The sequence below is a fragment of the Sphaerodactylus townsendi genome, linkage group LG05 (assembly GCF_021028975.2).
Source record: "Sphaerodactylus townsendi isolate TG3544 linkage group LG05, MPM_Stown_v2.3, whole genome shotgun sequence".
Classification (NCBI taxonomy): Eukaryota; Metazoa; Chordata; class Lepidosauria; order Squamata; family Sphaerodactylidae; genus Sphaerodactylus; species Sphaerodactylus townsendi.
In genome coordinates, this window is record NC_059429.1 from 103,431,581 (window position 1) to 103,454,188 (window position 22,608).

Here is a 22,608-nt window from a genome sequence, read left to right on the forward strand (position 1 = left end):
CAAAGTTCTTTCGCCTGACAGATCCTTCTGGTTGCAGAGTACTCCATTCAGCTTAGAAAACCCTCATGGGCTCAAAATTTGCATCTCCCCCTGGGTCCTGAGAGTGGAAAGTGTGGTGAGGTCTCTCCTCTGCTATTTTTTATAAGTATTGTGGCTTTTTATTCTTGATAGACACCTTCTCCTTCTCTGCCTTTCATTTAGACCTCTGGATTGCCTAATGACTGCCATCCCACTTTAAAAAATGCAGGGAATGATAAGCAACAACCCACAAGGATCTGTGGGGGATCTCATCCTCCCACTATGTCCTCCTTCCTGACAGCCCCATGGTCTCTGCACTTTTCCTGCTTCCTTTTCTTTTTTCCCACCAACCCACCAATGCACCTTTATCTCCCTCCCCTCTGTGTGTTCAGATTTCCCTCCTTCCCTCTCCCTGGCAGCCCCTACCTGTGAAAATTCTGGTGCAGTTCTGTGGTGCCAGCCACCAGGCCTTATTGCATGGTGGGGAACTTTTTCCTGTATCCCTCTCCCATACTACCGTAGTTTTTCTTTCCCTCTCTCTTCGCAGCCTTGTTGCTTCCTTCTCTCCTTGCCATCCACCAACCTATTGTTTAGGATTTACTTCATTTATACTCCATTTTTCTCTACAATGGGGATCCAAAGCAGCTTATATCATTCTTCTCTCCACCATTTTTAGGTTAAGGCTTGAGAGCATGTAAGTGGCCCAAAGTCACAGAGCAAGCTTTTATAGTAAAGTGGGGTTTTGAACCTGGCTCTCCCAGATCCTAGTCTGAAACTCTAATCAGGTAACTATGTGTAAACTGCCTGCCTTTAAGGTTTAGTTAGTACCCTGATCTGGGACTAAGAGGTGTCTTGTTTTTCGAAGTTTTTGCCTCTTCTGCTTACACTTGCACTTGACTGAATAAATTCATCACTATATTAAGCTGTGTTTTTGTGTGGTTACCATGCTAATTCCAGAACCCATACAGGTTGAGAAGCTCTAGTTCCCAACTTTGGGGCAGAGCTGGAGACTGGCAACCAAGAAGGGTCTCAGTCTTGAGGGAATTTCTTGATAAGGCTTGACACACTGGCTTTCTTGAGATGGCAACAATCATGTTGGATAGTAGCAAGTCGCTGGAGGGTCTGGATTCAATGAATCTTCCCCCAAAGGCCAAAACAAATCTGGAAAGGGCCGTTTCTCCTCCCCCTGACTTTTACTGACAGAAACCAAGGTTTGAATACTGTTGTAGTGGCCTAGCAACTGTCACTGAGGGCACTTGTTTCTTAAAACTAGAAGCTTTGCTTTCATCATTTTGGGAGATACTCCCCCCCCCTTTTCAAATTTTTCTGAAATCTGAGGCTTCTCTCAAGGATGTAGAATAAACTGTACTGTCTATTCATGGCCTCAGTCTCTGAATTTAAGTATCCACAGATGAGGTCACATTGAGGATTTCGATATAGTAATACGGCTGTGCTTTGGAGTTGAGGGTTGGACTTGTTGACCTCTGTGAATTCTGGTAGGGAAAGAAAGCACTAAAGGAAACTGTATTAAAAAAAAAAGCTTGAGAGACTTCATTTTTTAAAAAACAAGACATGTTTTTCATTTCCCCCCTTGTTTTTCTCTACTATAAGGAGTCTCAAAGTGGTTTACTTTTACCTCCCCTCCACACAACAGACACCTTGTGAGGTAGGTGGGGCTGAGAGAGTTCTGAGAGATCTGTGACTAGCCCAAGGTCACCCAGCAGGCTTCATGTGAAAGAGTGGGAAAACAAACCTAGCTCATCTGATCAGAATCGGCCATTCTTAACCACTGCACCATTTATATTTTTAATTCACATTATACTGCAGCTCTCTTTAAAAAGATTAAAAATTACTCATAAATTTCTCAGTTCTGTTTATGGAGTACAAAGTATTGGAGGACCTGATAGTAGACTGTATAATGTTAGTTCTATAACAGTCTATCTCTCTATATAATGGAAAATACTATTGGTGGGGGAGGGGAATAATGGCAGCTGTAGAGGAATAGTATAAGAAAACTTGGTGGGGAACACACTGACTAACTGTCCCATTGCTACTGTGCTGAATTGCTAGCCAGAGTGGCAGCAGGAAAGCTAAAGGGAATTATTGTCATGTGGAAGATTCCTTTGTCTTGTTGCAGAATGTCCTTGGTCTCTTAAAAAGCCAAGTAGCATTTGCTTTTCAAAAAAAATATACAGTGAGGGAAACAGCATCCCCCTACTCAGCATGAAAAGTATATCCTGTAATTTGAGAACTGGACATTACTTTCTATGGGTTTTCTGATACTGGCAAAATATGGCTGGGACATGTAATGGTTGTTCCCTTGCAGAGGCCCTTAAAGTTTCTGTAGCGCTGAAAGGGACTGGATGTAGCCAGTTGTTGACACATTTTCACCTTATTAACATGTTTCCCTCCTCACTGTTTCCCTCCTCACTGCATGTAGGCTTTCAGCCAAAGCTCCCAGAAGCTACCACAGCCTCACTCCTAGGCTTTCACAGTGCCTCATTTACAGCAAAATATTGCACCATGTGCTGCTCATGCAAGGAATTAATGGGATCAATTGTGACATTTCCCTGCATTTTGTGAGGCACCAGTTCTTGCCCAGCAGGTGCATCGCACAAAATGAGAGGGTGTCTGAGTGGCCACTACAATAATTGAAGGCTTGTGGGGTTTCCTGTCATTTGCCATGGGGTGTGGTAGGGTGCTGGAAGGGAAACCCTAGAATCATTTGTGCACAGAAAATGGCTCCCAAGCGTACTTCCTGTCTGTTTGGTAGAGGTTGGACAGAGCTGGCTGTGACTTGCTGGTCACCCCCAATTAAAAGGATATTACTTTATCCAAGGCAGACAAAGAATGTAGGTAGACAAAGAATTAACATATGGAATTTATTACTACAGGAGCTGGGGAAAGTCTCTGGTGGCTTTGAAAAATAGATTTATAGGTAACAGTCATGATTACATCAATTTGCAGTGATATGTTGGCTGAGATTGTATATTACTAGGTGCTATGGGCAAAGTTATCTCCATTCTATTGTGCTTGGGAACTTTCTGTAAACATCTGGCTGGTCATTGCTGAAGAGTTTTGGACTATATTGGCTCATCCAGTTGTCATATTCACACCAAAACTATTCTTGGTCGAAATTTTGAAGCACCATTGGAAGTCTCTTATGACTCCCTTGCTGAAGAGTCTGTTGTGATTGATCTCAGGAAGACGGTGGTTCTTGCCGTGAATGAGAGCTTGTTCAGTGCTGAAAGCTTGTTCAGTGCTGAAAGATATCTAGGGTGTTGGGGTGTTGTGGAGTTTCCAGGCTGTATGGCCGTGTTCTAGTAGCATTTTCTCCTGACGTTTTGCCTGCATCTGTTGCTGGAATCTTTAAATAGCATCTTCAGAGGATCCTCTGAAGATGCCAGCCACAGATGCAGGCAAAACGCCAGGGGAAAATGCTACTAGAAAATGGCCAGACAGCCTGGAAGGCTACACAACACCCCAGTGATTCCGGCTGTGAAAGCCTTTGACAATATCTAGGGTGTTGTCAAAGAGCTGAATATTGATGTGTGTGTTTATGTGTAAGTTGCTTTGTTTGCTGTAAATGTAGTTTTCAAAGTAAACATAGGTCAGGCTAACTATTTTCATTCCTCCTGATTCAATGTGTTTCCTGTAACCTCTTCCAGCTCCCACCCAATTTTTATGTATCCCCTGTGTTTTTATGCAAGAGTAGTACAGCCAAATAGCTGGATGAGACCCAGATTACAGATGGAATTGCTGGAACTCAACCAAAAATATGAATATGAACTCAACCAAAAATATGACAATCATTAAGTGCTGTACCTTATGATTCTTGACAAATGTATTTTTCTTTTATGTACACTGAGAGCATATGCACCGGAGACAAATTCCTTGTGTGTCCAATCACACTTGGCCAATAAAGATTCTATTCTATTCTATTCTATTCTAAAAGGCAGAGAGTGCAGCTGGATGGGAACTGGCAATTTGCTTGTATGTGCAGAACACCGTTCTCCAGATCTCTTGAAATCTAATGTCCATCAAGGTTTCTGTACTGAGAATTTTGCACTCTTCATGTTTTGTTCCAGCTGAAAAGCAGTGATCATGACATGCATGTCTTTGTATACTCAAATATTATCAGAATAGAGTGTTGTGGGATTTCCGGGTTATATGGCCGTGTTCTAGTAGCATCTCCAGCTGGCATGTTCAGAGGAAGTAGGGGTGGGTAGCGTGGAAGTAGGGGTGGGTAGCGTGGTGGCCAAGTTTGCAGATGATACCAAATTATGTAGGGTGGTGAGAACCACAAAGGATTGCGAAGAGCTCCAAGCGGACCTTGATAAATTAGGTGAGTGGGCTCAGAAATGGCAAATGCAGTTCAATGTAGCAAAATGTAAAGTGATGCACACAGGGGCAAAAAAAATCCAAACTTCACATACAAGCTTACAGGGGTCAGAAAGTGCTATCAGTCACTGAGACCAAGGTGAAAAGGGGATTTAAAGAGGCGTCTTAGTTGATAGTTTCCATGTGGAAATGTCAACCAATGCATGGCAGCTGTGAAAAGGCAAAACTCTATGCTGGGGATCATTAGAAAGAGGGAATTGATAATAAAACTGCAAAGATTGTCATGCCCTTATATAAAGCAGTGGTGCGACCGCACTTGGAGTACTGTGTCCAGTTCTGGTCGCCGCATCTCAAAAGGATATTGAGGAGATAGAAAAAGTGCAGAGAAGGGCAACAAGGATGATTGAGGGACTGGAGCACCTTCCCTATGAGGAGAGGCTGCAGCGTTTGGGACTCTTTAGTTTGGAGAGGAGGCGGCTAAGGGGGGATATGATTGAAGTCTATAAAATTATGCATGGGGTAGAAAATGTTGACAGAGAGAAATTTTTCTCTCTTTCTCACAATACTAGAACCAGGGGGCATTCATTGAAAATGCTGGGGGGAAGAATTAGGACTAATAAAAGGAAACACTTCTTCACACAACGTGTGATTGGTGTTTGGAATACGCTGCCACAGGAGATGGTGATGGCCACTCACCTGGATAGCTTTAAAAGGGGCTTGGACAGATTTATGGTTACTTCCGATGGGATAATGAATTCTATGAACAGAGAGATGGGGTAGCCATCTTAGCAAATTTTTACATAGAACACTTTGAAAAACAAGCCCTGGAAACAGCACCAAAAAAGCCCATTGTATGGGCTTTTTGTGGCAGCCATTTTGTTGCTATGCTGACTATGTCATGTTGGAATTCTAAGTGTACCTGCAGGTTCAAAAAGGTTGGGGTGGGACCTTTGAGTTAGAGTGTCAAGCTAGGAATGATAGACCTAGGTTTGAGTCCCCTCTCTGCCATGGAGGCTTGTTGGATGACCTTAGGTCAGTCAAACACTCTTAGCCTGAGCTACCTCACAAGTTGTTGTGAAGATAAATGGAAGAAGCAGAACAATGTAAGCAACTTCCTGGGCTCACTGTAAAGAAAGCCAGTATATAAACGAAGTAAACAAATGAGGTCATCCAGCTCTTCTCTCTCTCTCTCTCTTGCTCAACAGGGCATCAAGTCAGATAGATGTAGTATTTAAAGTGTTTAACTAGGCAACAACAAGGGCTAAAGATGTCTTCTTAAAACATGAAAGCAATACATAGTTATAACTCTACAGTAATCTAGCAATTGCCAGCTTAAAACTAATAAGCCATCTGGTGGTACAGGGAAAATAGTGTCCCAGAGAGGGTGAGGTAGAAAAAATGGTGGTGATGTGGGTGGGTCCTTCAAAAATATGCACGTTCCTGTCCACACAGTGCACAAATATGCTTTGACAATAACATCAAACCAGGTTTAGGAAAGATTGCAATAAAGCAGGGAAAACATGGAAGAGGATGATGTTGTGTGGGTATACAGAAAACAAACAAACTAGTTTAGTCCTTTCTGCATCCCCTAGATTTTTGGAAAGGGATGTTTTTTCTCTGCTTTGATTTTCAGCCGTAATCATTTCTAGATGTTCCAACCTAAGGGGGTTAGTACCTCCACTAAGAAAGATACCTGACTTCTTGTGTTGGCTACCACTCACCGAGCTCTGTTGCGGCTACTCCTTCTGGTGTGTGGTTGGTAATGCAGTAGAGCCTCTGGTAGTGTGCATATATTTTAGGATGTTCTCTGCCTCTTTCCCAATTAATCAGAGGCATACTTTTTACACAAATTGACTGAATAATTCATAGCACTGTATCTCCTATGGCTGCTGGCAGGCGTTCACTTTCTGGAACACAGCTGATTTTGTCTAGAGAAGATCAGACAATAATGTAGTTCAAAACAATAGCACTTGGAAGTCATTCAGCTGCTGCATCTGCAGTTAACATAATTCCATGGCCATAGCATGTTGTGAAGAAAAATTTTAAAAAATTTAACAGAGGGACATCTGTCAATGCTTATTAGCTGTGATAAAAAGTAGAACCCCTGAAAGCAGTATATTTTGGATCACTGGTAACCGAAACAAGCATCAACTGATAGCTACTTCATCATGAACTGGTAGTGAGTTTCTAGTGGCGCTTGGCTAGCTCTGTTGGAAACAGAATCCTGGGTTGAGCAGGCAGTAATCCAGTCAACCAAGGAAATTGTCCTGTTCTGTTTGTGAGTATATAATAAGGTAACCGAAGCATATTTTGTATTGTTGAAGGCTTTCACAGGCAGATTCAACTGGTTCTGGTGGGTTTTCCGGGCTGATCCACCAGACCACAGCCACACAGCCCCGAAAACCCACCAGAACCACATTTTGTATCATTTTAACAAAAGTACAGTAGTTTGTCTTTGAGCATGAGGCATTAGAGTATGCATGTGTTCTTAGGATTATTCTGGTTGCATGGAAAGGAGCCAGCAGGCTTTTTGTAATTAAAAAAAAATTAGACACTTGACTTGTGTACCAACTACCAATATATTTTTTTAAAATAGCCAAAAAGCCTGCTGGAGGTATAGTGAGAATTGCGTGGAGAATTGCAGGTTGCAGGAGAAAGCATGGAGTAAATATCCATACAAGAGCATCATTGCCACTGCGAATTCCTGGCATACCCTCTGGGGGTAGGAGAGCATCGTACCTGGGGTCTGTGGGATCTGGAAAGCATCAGCCCAGTCACTGTTTCCTTGAACAGATGGTTTTATTTCCAGTTGACTGCTCCAGTTACCTGAAGGTGTGGTTATCTCCACTTACCTCAGAGTTATATTGCATTACAAAGAGAAGAGTCACAATACTGCAGTCTGCTTCTTTGCCTATGAACCTCCCTGAAGTCATTATTTTCCCTCTCTAGTTTCTTTACCACCCTTATCCTGGCTGGCTTGGCTTTCTGTTCTGCTCCTGTGTCTTCTCCCTCCAGCCAGCCCCCTCCCATTTCGCTTGGAAGCAACCATGGCTTGGCCAGACAGATTGTTAAAGTGTTCCATCCAGTTTTCATGAAACTTAAATGAGAAGAGGCTTTGTTCTTCCACATGTCTTGGTAGTGGTGACCCTTTGAAGAAGACTCTGTGGCATGCTGGGTCTTAACTTGCATCATATTGTTGTGCTGAAATTATCTGCTGCATAGATTTTTAATTTAATTCATTATTGTTTTTAGATGGTTATGTATTCTATTAATTGAATTGAATTGTTATGTGGTTGCTTGGGGCTGTTGTGAGCCGCCTAAAGCCCTTTGGGGATGAGGCGGCCTATAAAATCACATGGATGGATGGATGGATGGATGGATGGATGGATGGATGGATGGATGGATGGATGGATGGATGGATGGATGGATGGATGGATGGATGGATGATGGGTGGATGGATGGATGGATGGATGGATGGATGGATGGATGGATGGATGGATGGATGGATGGATGGATGGATGGATGGATGGATGGATGGATGGATGGATGGATGGATGGATGGATGGATGGATGGATGGATGAATATTAATTTTGATTGCACACTTTAGTTATGGGACAGGCAATGTTTTCATAAGCATATGCAGAATCTTTATGTACCTGTGATTTTAATTTTGGAAGCCGTGAGAGGCAAGAAAAATGTCGGAGGAAAGATGGAGATTCAGCAGGCTTGATGTGACCACTGATTAATTCATCAGGAAGCCTGTCCGGGGTGGGGTGGGGGGTTATGTTGGAGCCTTAGTTTTCATCTGGCCATCTCAGAGTTCTCCATTTCCTGTGTGTCAGCCAGCATGGTGAAAATGTTTCATCATTTTTGCATTGTCTGTTACTGTTGACTTAGAAGGTTCTCCCACTTTTTGTAAGGGAGTGACCTCCATTTTGGGTTTGTACAACAGGATATAGGAGATATAATGTATTCTGGCAGATATTTAGGGACTTTTTAAATGTACATTCAGCCTTTCAGCCAAAGGCTTTTCCTGAAGCCTCTGTAATAAAGCCAGCAATTAAAAGCAATTCAGTCAATCAGTAAAAAATTACAGAAGCAACAGGAAAAAAAGCATGGCTCTTTTTTTAAAAAAAAAAGCAAGCTGTGCATGCTGCCAGTCAAAAATAAAAACATGTGCCATGTTTTGATTTGTGATGTTGCTGGTATGTTTCTAACTATATTATTAATGTGAGGAGGGCAGTTTGGAATGGGGAGGTAAAGAATGGCATACCCTTCTGTGGCTTTGCTTATATGAATCTGCCATCAGCATTTGTCACCTGCTAGTTTTTGTGATTGTCTTTGGAACCTCTGGTTGCACTACACTGGGGCTGGCAAAAGAGTTTGTGGAAGTAGGTAGTGGAGCTGATCTTTCTGTTCCTTCCCGCAAGCTACCTGCCATTTGTCCTGAAACCCCCTCCCTGAGGATCTGGGAACCCTCACATGCAATATACACCACAGAGCGGGGTGAATCAGGCAACAAAGCAAGTTGAATAAAATCATGTCCTTCTCCTTCTTCTGCTCAGGTTGTGTTAGTGAGGGGGGAAAGGAGTTGACTTTGCCTGATGCACTTTCATTTCTGGTTCCTTTTCATTTTGCTTGCAATGTTCTGTCCATGCTCAGAAAAGAGTTTTTGTTTTTTTTGGGGGGGGGGGCAACTGCAGGACATGTTTGGAAGAGGAAGACAGGGAATGATCCACTGTGACAGTTTCCTTCTGTGAATTTCTTCCAATGGATCCAACCCATTGGTAAGAGCTGCCTTTATAGAGTAGGACAAAAAAACTCACCAGACTTGTTTCTCTCTCACACCAGGTTATTATTGAAAGATACAAGGGAGAGAAGCAGCTGCCTGTACTGGATAAGACTAAATTTCTAGTCCCTGACCACGTCAACATGAGTGAATTGGTAAAAATAATCCGGTAAGTGGAAATGCCTCTAAAGCAAACTCTTAGTAATCTACCCCAACAGTAAGACCTAAGCACCAGAAGCTTTATTTCTTTTCAGTAAGTTTCCTAATAATGCCAGAACTTTATTCTGGTTAGCATGGGAATAGCTTTTTATCTTTTAGGGAATTAAAAGGATAATGTATACAATATAAACAGAAGAAGCACTCACAGGTAACGGAGCTTTTAGCTATGAAGCTTACTAGGTGACTTTCTGCCAGTTACCCTCTATCTAATCTACCTCATAGGGGTGGTGTGAGAAGAGCCATTGGAGGTAGAGAGAGAAAAAAAATGCTGATGGTCTTGTTGGTGGCCAAAAGTGTGCTACACATCAAGTATAAAGGGTTATTTTAATCTGTTTATTTAGCACCTTCCCTAAATTCAAAGTGATGTAAACTTGTGCTTGAATTGTATTTGCCTCTACTCTGGACCCGTGGTCTTCAACATGTGGGTCAGTATCCTCAGCTGAGTCCAATAACCCAAACTGCCTCCCTATAGAGCCCTTATTTTTCTACCTTCTAGAACAGTGATGGTGAACCTTTTCGAGACCGAGTGCCCAAATTGCAACCCAAAACCCACTTATTTATCGCAAAGTGCCAACACAGCAAGTTAACCCAAATACTGAGGTTTCAGTTTAGAAAAAATGGTTGGCTCTGAGGCGTGCGTTACTCAGGAGTAAGCTTGGTTGTAGTTGGTGGCTTTGCTTTGAAGCAACTGTGCAGCTCTTCCAACGGGTGAATCACGACTCTAGGAGGGTTTACTCAGAAGCAAGCCCCATTGCCAGCAACCGAGCTTACTCCCAGGTAAAGGACTGCACTTTAGTTCAGTGCATGAAAATCAGTGGGGTTTAGCAGCGCTTAACAGGGTTACCTACACTGCTTCCTCAAAACTAGGTCTTAGGCTTAATGCTAATAATAGAGCCCAGCGACCCAGGCCAGCCTAGATGTGGGGGCGGGGGGACTCTATATGCACGTGCCCACAGAGAGGGCTCTGAGTGCCACCTCTGGCACCCGTGCCATAGGTTCGCCATCACTGTTATAGAAGACTCTACTACTAATATGCACATGTAGACAATAAGCCCTATCTCCTGCTGCTCTGCAAACATAACACTGAGGAGCATTATGTGGAGGCAGGAGCATCCAGAAGTTAGAGAGGATTCCTCCTTGGTACTGACTCTTGGTTTTGATGCTTATTATGGGACACACCAATTGGGGTTTGGCAAGAGTTGCCCCTCAGTTCCTCTCTTCCTGTCATGAGACTCTGATGTCAAAGGACTTCCTGTTACAAACTTACAGTTTAGTGGGTCCCAAATCAGGAGACATTGAAGCCCACTATCTTGGACTACGTAACTGGAAATACAAAACTGTATCCTGGTGTCTATGCCATCATAAAGACCATCAGCACTCTAGATTCTGTCTTAAGATTGCCACAGAGCCCTACTATTTTTGCCACCCTTGTCCTAATTGTCACTGGAGTGGGCTATGCAAGCATGCCAGGCCGGTGTGGTTAGCTCAGCTGTGATGATATCCTTTTGTACCCTTCTGCCAGGCGCCGACTGCAACTGAATCCTACCCAGGCTTTCTTCCTGTTGGTGAACCAGCACAGCATGGTGAGTGTTTCCACCCCCATCTCCGAGATCTACGAGCAAGAGAAGGATGAAGATGGCTTCCTTTACATGGTCTATGCCTCGCAGGAGACCTTTGGCTACTGAGCCCTTAAGCCACCAGAGGACTGACTCCAAACTGTTGCATAAATACTACCCCCAACTCCCTCCCACTTTGGCAAACAGTGCCGAGAGAGCTTGTGGCCCAGGAGCAACTCACAAGTGACCTGTGCTCCTCTACCCTTTGCAGTGCAACAGACCAAGATAGTTCGGTGTGTATGTGAACATGTGGCCCACGAATCTCGACTTTTTCCTTGCCATTGCTCCACCCCTTGTGTGTGACACTCATTGCTCCATTTCACTTTCCCTACTGTGTGCTCGCTCACTCTCTTTCTGTTGTCATAATGTCCTTTTTCTTAGTCCAATGCCAAATCAACATGGCTGGTGGCAAGCGGGGGGGAAAAAGAAACATTCCCTTGCCTGTCTGGTGAAGGGGAGGGGCTTGTCTGCGGAACATTTTATTAAAAAGCGGGACGTCTGCAGAACAGTCAATAAGTATCATTGCTCTTGTGTTTTAATTGATTTTAATGACATGCATATCAATTCTTGGTGCTACAAAGTAGAATTAGGCTTCTCTACAGGACTGTGTATAATGTATATCTCTTAGATTTATTTTATTATTTTTAAGCAGGATGGGGGGGGGAATATAATTTGCATATTATGTAGGTTTTGAAACGACAGCAACAAAACAACCCAAGCTTCTTTGCACTTTAAAATGTAGTAGAGGTGAGAGTGGAATTAGTGTGTTTTTCACAGGTCTGCTGAACCCTGTGCTGCTTCTTTGTCGATATTTGACTTTGATTAGGTTTAGTATTATTGGGGTTTTTTTAAATGCCAGCCTCTTTTTCTTTCTTAAAGTCTTGCATGCAGAGCTTTCTTTCTCTTAACTTCTTCTTTTCTTTTGGCTCCTTTGTGGCAGAAGACCATTCACTCAAGGAATGTACTGATTTATATTGTTCCTTCTACCCCGCCCCGCCTTTTTTAAAATTACAATACCAAAAATGCGTGTATGACTGGAAAATGAAATACACCCAGTTGAGTCTCTGCGAATATCTATATAAATAAAGATAAATTAAAATTGAGTATTGTAAGAGCGCTGGATTTCTCTCCCACAGCCCCAGTCTCTTGATCACGTGAATCTGTTCGACCTCTCTGAAAGATGGGATCTCTCTGGAAGATTTTGCTATTGCTGTAAATAGGAAAAAATAGTGAAACTGTTTAACTCACTAGCTCCCCGTGATAAGTTCCGCACTAATGATGTGGGTCTTACAGACAAATACACAAAAAGGTTGATGCTTTCTCAGTTTGGTCGCAAGGTGAAACTTACACATATTGTTCCCTTTAGTTATTAAATTAGTGCAGGCTAAATTAATACTACATGTGGAGGATTGCCTTCAAAAAGGATGGTGTCAAGGGTACCAGCAAAGCTCTTTAGTATGACTATAGGGGCACTATTTGCTTCTCCTAGTTTTCATATGGGAAAAAGTTGGAGGGTATTAGCCTATCCTGCTCTTGAGCTTCATGGAAATATCTGTCTAGCCTTGTTTACAAACTAATTGTTGGACTAGTTGGACTGTTAATCTAATCCAACAAAACTCCTATAACATCGAGGGTTTCTTCAGTAGACATAACAGCATAGAAGATTCCACCTAAACATTAGGAAGAACTTCCTGACAGTAAGGGATGTTCAACAGTGGAATACACAGCCGTGGAGGGTGGTAGAGGCTCCTTTTTTGGAGGTTTTTAAACAGAGGCTGGATGGCCATCTGTCAAGGCTGATCTGTTTGTGTATTCCTGCATGGCAGGGAACTGGACTTTATGATCTTTTTGGTCTCGTCCAACTCTATATTTCCATATACAGGGCACTTGGTATAACACTCCTGCCTTCTGTCACAAGCGCATCTCCTGTAATTAGTGGTTAAGATGCATTAATCCTGCCCTAGATGCAGAATACAAGCCCCTCCCGCAAACATTTTCTGATTCACAAAAGGAATAACTAGTGTATTTTCTGTTTGTGGCCTGTGCCCAGATGGGCTAAGCTAGACCAGTCTCATCAGATCTCAGAAGCAGGATCAGCCATGGTTAGTATTTGGATAAGAGACCACCTTAAAAGCTACGCAGGAGTAAGTTCTGGCAAACCACTTCTGAAGGATCTTGTCTTGAAACCCTTATAGGGTAACCATAAGTGAACTGCGACTTGACAGCACGTTTCATCACCATTCCATTTGCGACCTTTTCAGAAAGACCTTTTTGGAAGAAAATAACTTCCTACAAATCTAGAAGATGGGTTAACCATGTTGCTAGTCAACAAAATGCTGAATTCAGGTGAGGATCCTATTTTGTAAGGCTTCGTTATCAGGCAGTGCCGGAACCAGGCTGATACAGCACGACCACACACCTAGATAGGAACGTCTTGCTTCCTTTGAAGGACACCTCTTATGTTTTATCATACAATTGCTTAATTGGTACTTCTCCCAGTAAGAGACACCTGCTTTCTCCAATGTACTCCTTCACAACTGGGTAGACCTAGATATGTAGGCAATTAGGCTACTGCCAAAAACAGCAACCCCATCCCTCCTGTCTCTCCAACTAACATCTGGGGATACTCACTGTGTGTGGGCAGACTGCAAGTTTCCTCAGCTCTGTTCCAATGCACAGGCTAGTGCTTGTGAATGAGATGTGGGTTGGGAACCCCCAAGGTGGACACCATTTCACATTATGTGTTATGTATTCCTTGATGCCATAGGGAAGAGTGAGGTATCAATGCCATTTTTTTGATAGGTGTTTCATTACATTCATGAGATGTAGTTCTGCTAAAGGACAGTAGCTGTGCTATTCCACATACATCTGGGCCCCAGTGACCTGGTGTGGTTCTCAAAACTGCCAAGAGGTTTATTTTTTATTTGTTGCTAGTAAAGCATTTCTTCCTCACCCTAGATATTAAGACCCACTAAATTACTTGACTGATTATGGAAGGTATCTGTGAATCACTCCTGGGACTGAAAAACCCCACCCACAATACAATACTACCAACCAAACCTTTGCATAGCAAGCTCCACCCAAACACTTACTGATTGGTTCCCCACCATGGGACATGGACAATATATACCTCACTAAAACATTCCCTTCTCACTGGACACAGTGTGTAACAGACTTTCCTCTGTGACACAACTCTGAAGATGCCAGCCACAGATGCACGCAAAACGTTAGGAACAAGATCCACCAGACCATGGCCACACAGCCCGGAAAACCCACCACAACCAGTTGAATCCAGCCATGAAAGCCTTCGACAATACAAGAGCTTAATGGTTCACTTCACTTCACAATAGGGATGTCACTGGGGCTTTAGAAAACAAGTAAATTCTGGTACTTGGTGCTCAAAGCAAAGCCTACCTCTGAATGAATTCATCGTAGAAAAGTGCAGTAGAAATGTTTTAAATACATGCTAAATAAATTCTAGCATCTGCCTGTTTCTTTATGAGAGGAAAACCATCAAGATAATTACCTCAGGTGAATGTTTAAAGAGTTAATAGGCCACAGTTTGAAAAACAAAACAACTCAAGGACTGAAAATCAATAATGTCTAAGACATAATAATTGGACTAGTAAAAATGCCCAGTAGTAAACAAATGATAAGGTCTCTCTAGTAATCAGAAAATGTTATACTGGGATCCATTATCCAATACGTTCTTAATAGAACCATAGAGTTGGAAGAGACGCCAAGGGCCATCAATTCCAACCCCTGCAATGCAAGAAAACATAATCAAAACACTCCTGACAGATGGCCATCCAACCTCTCTTAAAAAACCTCCAAAGAAGGAGACTCTACCACCCTCAGTGGTAGTGCATTTCACTGTCAAACAGCCCTTACTGTCAGGAAGTTTTTCCTGATGTTTAGGTGGAATCTCTTTTCCTTCACCTTGAACCCATTACTCCTGGTCCTAGTCTCTGTAGCAGCAGAAAACAAGCTTGCTCCCTCACCAACATGACATCCCTTCAAATATCTAAACATGGCTGTCATGTCACCTCTTAACCTTCTCTTCACCAAACTAAACATACTCAACTCCTTAAGTCTAAGTCTCTCCTTGTAGGGCATGGATTCCAGACTTTTTACCATTTTGGTTGCCCTCTGGATCTGTTTCAGCTTGTCAATATCCTTCCTGAATTGCGGTGCCCAGAACTGCATACAATATTCCAGGTGAGGTCTAACCAATGCAGAATAGAGAGGTATAATTATATCCCTCGATCTAGACCAGTGATGGAGAACCTTTGGCACGGGTGCCAGAGGTGGCACTCGGAGCCCTCTCTGTGGGCACGCGCACACAGAGTTCGTCATGTGGGGGGTGGAAAATCACACACACACACACCACACACACACATCTAGGCTGGCCTGGGCCACTGAACACAACGTGCGCACACCACAGTGAACAGGGAGGACTCGGCTGGCGAGCCTGGTGCCTGTGCTCCGGGTGGCTGTTGCCCGGGGGGGGGGCACAGAGGAGGCAGAGATGCTAAAGAGGCACAGAACAGTGCACACGGGACTTGCTGGAGGCTAGAGCAGACTGGCTCCTGCTCAAGCAGGTGGGGTGGAGGAAGAGGGAGCCAACCGGTTGGCACTTTGCAATAAATAAGTGGGGTTTGGGTTGCAATTTGGGCACTCGGTCTCAAAAAGGTTTGCCATCACTGATCTAGTCACTATACTCCTATTGATACAGCCCAGAATCACATTGGTTTTCTTGGCTGCCACATCACACTGCTGACTCACGTTCAGTTTGTGGTCTACTAAGATTCCCAGATCCCTTTCGCATGTAGTTTTGTCAAGCCAGGTATCAGCCATCCTATATCTCTGCATTTCATTTTTTCTGACTAAGTATAGTATCTTACATTTATCTCTGTTGAAATTCATTTTGTTAGTTTTGGCCTACCTTACTAATCTGTCCAGGTCATTTTGAATTCTAACTGTCCTCTGGGGTATTAGCTACTCCTCCTATTTTGGTGTCATCTGCAAATTTGATTAGCATATTCTCTATTCCATCATCCAAGTCGTTGATAAAAATATTGAATAGCACTGGGCCCAGGACAGAACCCTGTGGCACCCCACTAGTCACTTCTCTCCACGTTGAAGATGAACTATTGATGAGCACCCTTTGAGTACAGTAGATATCTTCTTTGCTATAATCCTAACTATTTTCTATTACTTCTTTTTCCTTTTTTCTGTTCTATTTAATATATGTTGCAAAACAACTTTTAAAATTATATAAACATTAAAAAGGACACAGTAGAAAACAACAGAAATGCATAGTTTACTATTTACCCTGCAAGGTATCATCTACCCCCTCCCCACAATAAACCGAGAAGAGAAATGACTCTGGTAACACTTCAGAATCAGTCTGGAAGACAGCTTCCTCCCGACAATTCATTGTGGCAGGGCTATGTGATATTAAAAGCTCTTCTTATGTAAAAGCTGCCAACCCCACCCCATTCTGGATACTGGATTGAGAAAGCACCAACGGTAGTGTAATAAGGCGAGAATATTTTTTTATTTGTTTTTCTTTAAAAAAAATCCCTTATGAACACTTTCTTAATAAGAAATCCACTGGAAGAGAAAGGAGATTGTGCCCTGCAGAATGGCTTTGCAAAAATGGCAACGGGGCAGGGGTACGTTTTGCTGTAAGTGCAGTAGGCCTACGTGCAATCTCTTTGGCTAACAGGTAAAAGAGTGTTGCTTTTTATAATGCTGAGCCTTGTAAAACCCTTCAGGGCTTTGGGAGTTTGGCTGGATCCTATTCGGCTTCCCTGTCAGGGAAACACACAGGTTGGTGAAACAGAAGTTAGAGAAAGAAGCCAACAGGAGCTGCGCTGGGGCCGAAGAGTTTAAAAATAGCAGCAATTATCGACAAACAAAAATATCTGCATCTTGGTTACCAAAGGGAGGAGATCTGACAGAATGCACTGCACTGAAAGCGGGTGAGAGGGGACAGCCATTTTTGCAAAACCACTTTTCTCATACAATCATGTTTAAATGAATGCTTACCCTGCCGAGGAAGTAACACTTTGTGTGGATATTTGCAATGGTCTATTGCTGCAAACCCCTTCCAAGCAGCCCATGAAAAACTGGTGCTCCCCTTTGGAAGGAAGTCAGAACTTTAATACATGCGAAGCCCTGTCCCTAAATCCCAGAGAACACAGAATATGCTTCCAAAGCAAAAGACTGTTGGTGGAAGGGGGGAGGGGAGGTGAGAGGATTTTTCCTATGAAACTTGAAAGCTAAAATAGTTATGGAGTACATTTGTTGCCTCTCTGGTCCACGTTCATCACATGGGCCTCTTGTGTGACTCAAATTTCTCTTCTCCAAGACCCGACACAAAAGATTTTGTAAATGGTGTCATTTTCCTTAAAGAAAACTTAAGATCCATCCATCTGGAAGCTCCATCCAGCTCTCTTCTGTTGATTGCATCTAAGGCTTGGGAGCTGACCCTTCCATGCCTCCAAGGGTGGTCCGATCAGCAGCTCCACTCTGAATCATTACCCTGAATCAACCATTTATTATGAGCTATACAACACTTGAGGCCTTCAGTTTTCCAGTGTGAGCGGAGTGTTCCAGTCTATGAAGCTCAATGCCCTTTTTTTCAAGTGCCCAAGGAACCCTGTAACGCCAGGCAGATGAGCCTCCAGTCCAAGAAAAGAAAGAAGAGTGGCAGCAGGAACCAAATAAATGATTATTGAAGTTATCACTTCCCAGAATGAGGAAAGGTAATTCCGACAGCATTCCCAAAAATTATATCAATATTCATCTATGCTATGGCCTCGTCTGTTGCCGCACAGTAGGTTCAGGCTTTGCTGCGGTCCAAATGCTTTTCAACAGCTTCTAATGAATCACTCGGAGCTGCATTCAGCAAAAATATGGTTAAAAGCAGAAGTTTCAAAAGAGTCTGTGATCCACAGGAGACTTCTCATCCATTTATGTTCTTTGCACCAAACCCCTTGTACTAGCGTATAAATTAGGTTACACATGGCAGCCCTTCCTGCATTCGCAAAAGGTACTTTCCCAACAGTCAAAACCGCCCACCCGCCCAGCCACTGTCTGTCCAGTCTGTTCTCCAAGTCATGTTTGATACCATGATTATTTGAGAACCAGGATAGCCTCTGTCCCGTCTTTTCTTGTTACGTAGAGTCCGTGAGTGAGGTAGTACTCCCTCTGCAGGAAGGCATAGAAATAGTCCGAGATGAGCAAAATCTGCAAAAGAAACCAAGTGGGAGTCACATCAGACCTTCTGAAACAAAATGGATTTACAGAACATGAAATTTACAGAACATGAAATTTGAGACTGCTCACATGGTAACTTTGGCAACATTGGATATCTTCTATCCAAAACAGATCCAGAGACTAAAGTCTATGGCTATAATCATAAACCCATAAGGAATTTTCATTCTTTTGTAACCCACAACTCTCACCATGAACATGGTAGGATAAAACCATTAACTTAATTCCAGAGCAACAGCCATTGTTGGTATGGCACAGAAAAAGACAAAGAGTGTTGCTTTATATCTACCCTACAACCCATAATAGAATGTTTATAAGTAAATATAAATAAATTAGGTGGATCTCTGAGTCTCTTGCCTTGACACCTGCGATCACAGAAGGCTGTTTAATCAGGTTGACATAATCTACAACCCCACTCTAGGACTCAATAGGACATCTTACTAGGACAACTTTGGTCACTTATTTACAAATATCCCCCCCTCAAATACTTAGCAGAGGCTGTGGTTAGCGGTGAAGTACATGTTTTGCATGCAGAAGGTTGTAAGTTCAATACCTGGAATCTCCACTCAGAGATCTCAGGTAGCAGGTGGGAAGGATTTTGCCTACGATCCAGGACAGCCACTGCCAACCAGCCAGACCAGTGGTCCACGACAGTATAAGACAGTTTCACATAAGTCCTGACCCACATTACATAGCTTTTGTAGGGATTATTGAAATAATATATGCAAAGTACTTTGAATAAAATGCTTCAGAAATGCAAGAAGTATTATAAGGTATATGATCTGGATGAAGAAGGATGTGGACGTATGCATTATCCTTCTCCTCACTGTATTTGCATGGAATTGTTTACAGGGGGGCGGATTCGCCCAGCTTCTTATATGTACTCCAGAAAAAAGGTGCATGACATGCTTTTGTTAATCATGTAGCTAGGAGGTTTGCTTGTTTGTTTATTGAATGTATATGCTATCCTTCACCTTACAAGGTCAGGGCAGCTTCCAACAAATGATAATATCAATAAAACCACACACTTGAATAGATAATTAAAAACCACAGATGGCAACTAAAACATTTCATCCTAAGACATTAAAATTCTAATATATACTGCCCCCAGAAGTATAAGAAGGAGAGAGAACGGGGACGAGGGTGGCCTAGTGTGTTAGAACCATAGCTGCCTCAACCATATGCCTGGTGGACCAGCTCTGTCTTACAGGCTCTGTGGAACTTCATCAGACCCCGCATGGACTGGTCCTGCTGAATAGGGCGTTCCACTAGGTTGGGGCCAGGGCCAAAAATGCCCTGGCTCTGGTCAAGGTCAGTCAGGCATCTTTGGGGCCAGGGACCACCAACAGATTGTCATTTGCTGAATGCAGCATCCTTTGGGGGACATATTGAGAGAAGTGATACCACAAGTACAATCACTCCATATTGTTTAGGGCTATGAACTTATAGTAAGCATGAAGAAAGAACAGGCATATATATAAAACCATCCTTGTTCCATTCCATCTAGCTAGGCATAATTCTGACCACCACCACCACCACCAAGAATCTAGCTTCTTCCTCTAAAATCGAGCTAAAAACACTGGTATATCACCATATGACTTCAAAAACCATCACCATCCAGGAGCAAAATCAGTTGCACATGCACATGCCTACTTCTAAACAGTGTGCAAGCAATACAAAATATGCTTCCTGCACAATCTCTTGCGGCGTAAAGCAGAGAATGGGGAATGAGGTAAAAATCAAGGTAGTGCCTCAGTGACTGAAGCCAAGAGAAAAACTTAAGAGCTGATGCTTCTTCTAGGCAATTCTTCATTTGCAGAGCTCCTAGTGTTGAACCCACACTCCATTATCTGGTTCATCTACCAACAGTCAAGTTAAGCTTCGTACCAGTGACTTCAAAAGAATGCTTCTCTTTGCTTTTACTCAGAAAAGTATGTTGTTCTGGTGCAGAAAATGGAAGAGGCAAATGAAAAAGCCCTTTTTGGGATGGACGGCATAGAAATCCAAAACAAAAAACCAAACAAAAAAACAACATAATGCCTCATGTGACAAAGCCGCAGAGCTTCCATAGGGACACAAATGCATACAGCCAGGTTCTCCTAACCCCCTATATTCAAGGACTATTTTTCCCTGCTCCTTTTCAATAGTCCTCCCCCCCCCCTCATTAGCATGTACTGTCCACATCCAGAAACAGAAGTCTGAACGCAAATAGCACTGGGGAGTGGGAGCAACAGGCCTAATGTGTCCATATTTATTTGCATGCAGAATATAGGCACCTTCTTTTTCTCCAGTGGCGCAGCAAATGATTTAATGTTTTCCAGCATGCTGCATTTGAGCTCTGGGGTTTTAGCTTTGCACTTGACCCGTTTTTTCCTTTTACAATATCCAAAAGCCACACCTTCCCAGTGTAAAAGGATGAAAGTAACTATGTGGTGGCACGAAATTAATGATCAGCACAAAAGGAGACAGATGGGGATATGCATTAACAGTTTTAAAGCTAAGAGTAATCGGGAAAAAATACACAAGTAGAAGCTCAGAAAATAATAATAAACACACACACTAGGGAAAAAATCTGACTTTTGCTATTGTTTCACATAAAAAATAAATTTCAAAAACACCACCACAAACTCAAAAGGACAGCCATGAAAGCAATAAAATGGCATACATTCATAGGCTTCTGTCATATTTTCTTTACATGAGATTTTATAATAACCACAACTTCTGCTTCATTTATATGCGGATTTCCAACCATTTGTAATAACTCTAGATCTGCACCGATATAACCCAGAGAGCCTTTAATTTCAAGGGACTAATGTTTTTCAATATCCATCCTTTGTTTGCCTGCCTCTCTTGTTTTATATTTCATTCCCACTAATGTTTTCATTTTTCTTTCTGTCTTTTTGGCTCATTTCTTATGACTGTGGTTTATTCTACACCCACCCTCCCTTGCAGCAGTGGGTTTGGAATGTGGATCTTCCAGGTTTCTGAGCAGACCATACCAGCAGTCAGAGACTGCTTGATCCTCCAACATCAGTCTGGTAGGCCGAAGTTACTGCCAGACTTTTCACTCTTAGAGCAGATTCCATTAATGGACACACAACCTTGACATTTCTAAAGTGATCACACCTGACCTCTAAGCTTCCACTGTTCCTTATTCCCTGTTCCACAGTGTCTATTAAATTGTCAGCTTTTCCAGAAGACACCTGCCCATGTTGACTATTTGTACAGCGCTTAAAAGAATTTTAGCAGATAAACAAACATGCCCCATTCTGGCCACTTTCCATTTTATGTAAGGTGACACCCTGAACCTGCTCACCTGAGGACAGTCTACCAACCAAGTTCTGCCTGAAAATTCCTCCTTTGGGCCTTCAGAGATACTGTCCTGCCAGCATACTCCTATCTCTTCTACCCCCCAAATAGGGCTTGGTTACCTTCGGATAGTTTGCTAGGGGCTGAGCACAGGACTCTAAGTCTCCTTCCCTCCTTGACATTACACAAGCATCTGAACATGTAGGTCCCTAAGCATGCAGAACTCAACTGCAGAAAATCAACTTCAATTAATGGAATCACAGATAAAGAAAAAATAACGCAAATTAAAAAAGAAACCAAGGATTTGAAATAATTCTAACTTCTGCTCTGCATTGATGGTAGTTTGCAGAGAAGGTGCTTTAAACATTGAAAGTTTCTAGACTAAGAGTCAGTATTCAAATATTCACAACTGGACCGGAACTATAATAGGCAGTATTTTTTCTAGATGGGTGATTTCCGACACACTTTCATAAGAAAAACCCAGGACATTTATTGAAGACAGTATTTGCTTTGGGTTTCTAAGTGCGGCCTAGAATTTACTGTCACTTGCAAAATTGGGCACAACCAATGACTACATTAACTTCACAATGTCTACATAAGCCCTTCACAATGTCATCATAATTACTAAAGGAAATGGGAGGAGGAGAGGAGTGACTTAGCTGGGGCACTTATCCATTTGGAAAGCCTTATATTGTGACTAAAGGGATAAATCCTGTGAGACAGTCTGCTGCTGTTTCCTGGAAAGTGACTCACCATCATGGAAATCTCTGGGTCAGTTTACAACTCAAGGAAGCTGGATCTCAACATGTGGCCACTACCACAGATGACAACTACAAATTACTCCAGCATAAAAAAGGTTGTATGAATGCTCACATAGGAGCTATAACTCATGGATCAACAAGCTCTTGATCGAAGATAGAAAGATGGTCTACTCAAAACTGTGCTGCTTTGTGCAATGAATGATGTGGCTCTCAAGAGGGCTACACCACTAGACACATCCATAACAAAGGCATCAGCTCTGAACTCTCTTA

The 22,608-nt window shown here is 42.6% G+C and overlaps 2 protein-coding genes across 2 annotated transcripts in view; one reads left to right on the forward strand and one right to left on the reverse strand.

Moving 5' to 3' along the window:
• Positions 1-12,087, forward strand: part of MAP1LC3A (microtubule associated protein 1 light chain 3 alpha) — a 34,163-nt gene extending 22,076 nt beyond the window's left edge. The window contains exons 3-4 of the mRNA XM_048498544.1: positions 9,212-9,318; positions 10,891-12,087. Of these exons, the coding sequence (XP_048354501.1) occupies positions 9,212-9,318; positions 10,891-11,053 (270 nt within the window). The 3' untranslated portion in view covers positions 11,054-12,087. The remainder of the gene's footprint in view (positions 1-9,211; positions 9,319-10,890) is intronic.
• Positions 12,088-16,525: 4,438 nt separating this feature from the next.
• The window catches only part of PIGU (phosphatidylinositol glycan anchor biosynthesis class U), a 45,472-nt gene continuing 39,389 nt past the window's right edge, over positions 16,526-22,608 (reverse strand). Inside the window, exon 10 of the mRNA XM_048498859.1 lies at positions 16,526-18,241. Coding sequence (XP_048354816.1) covers positions 18,169-18,241 — 73 coding nt within the window. The 3' untranslated portion in view covers positions 16,526-18,168. The remainder of the gene's footprint in view (positions 18,242-22,608) is intronic.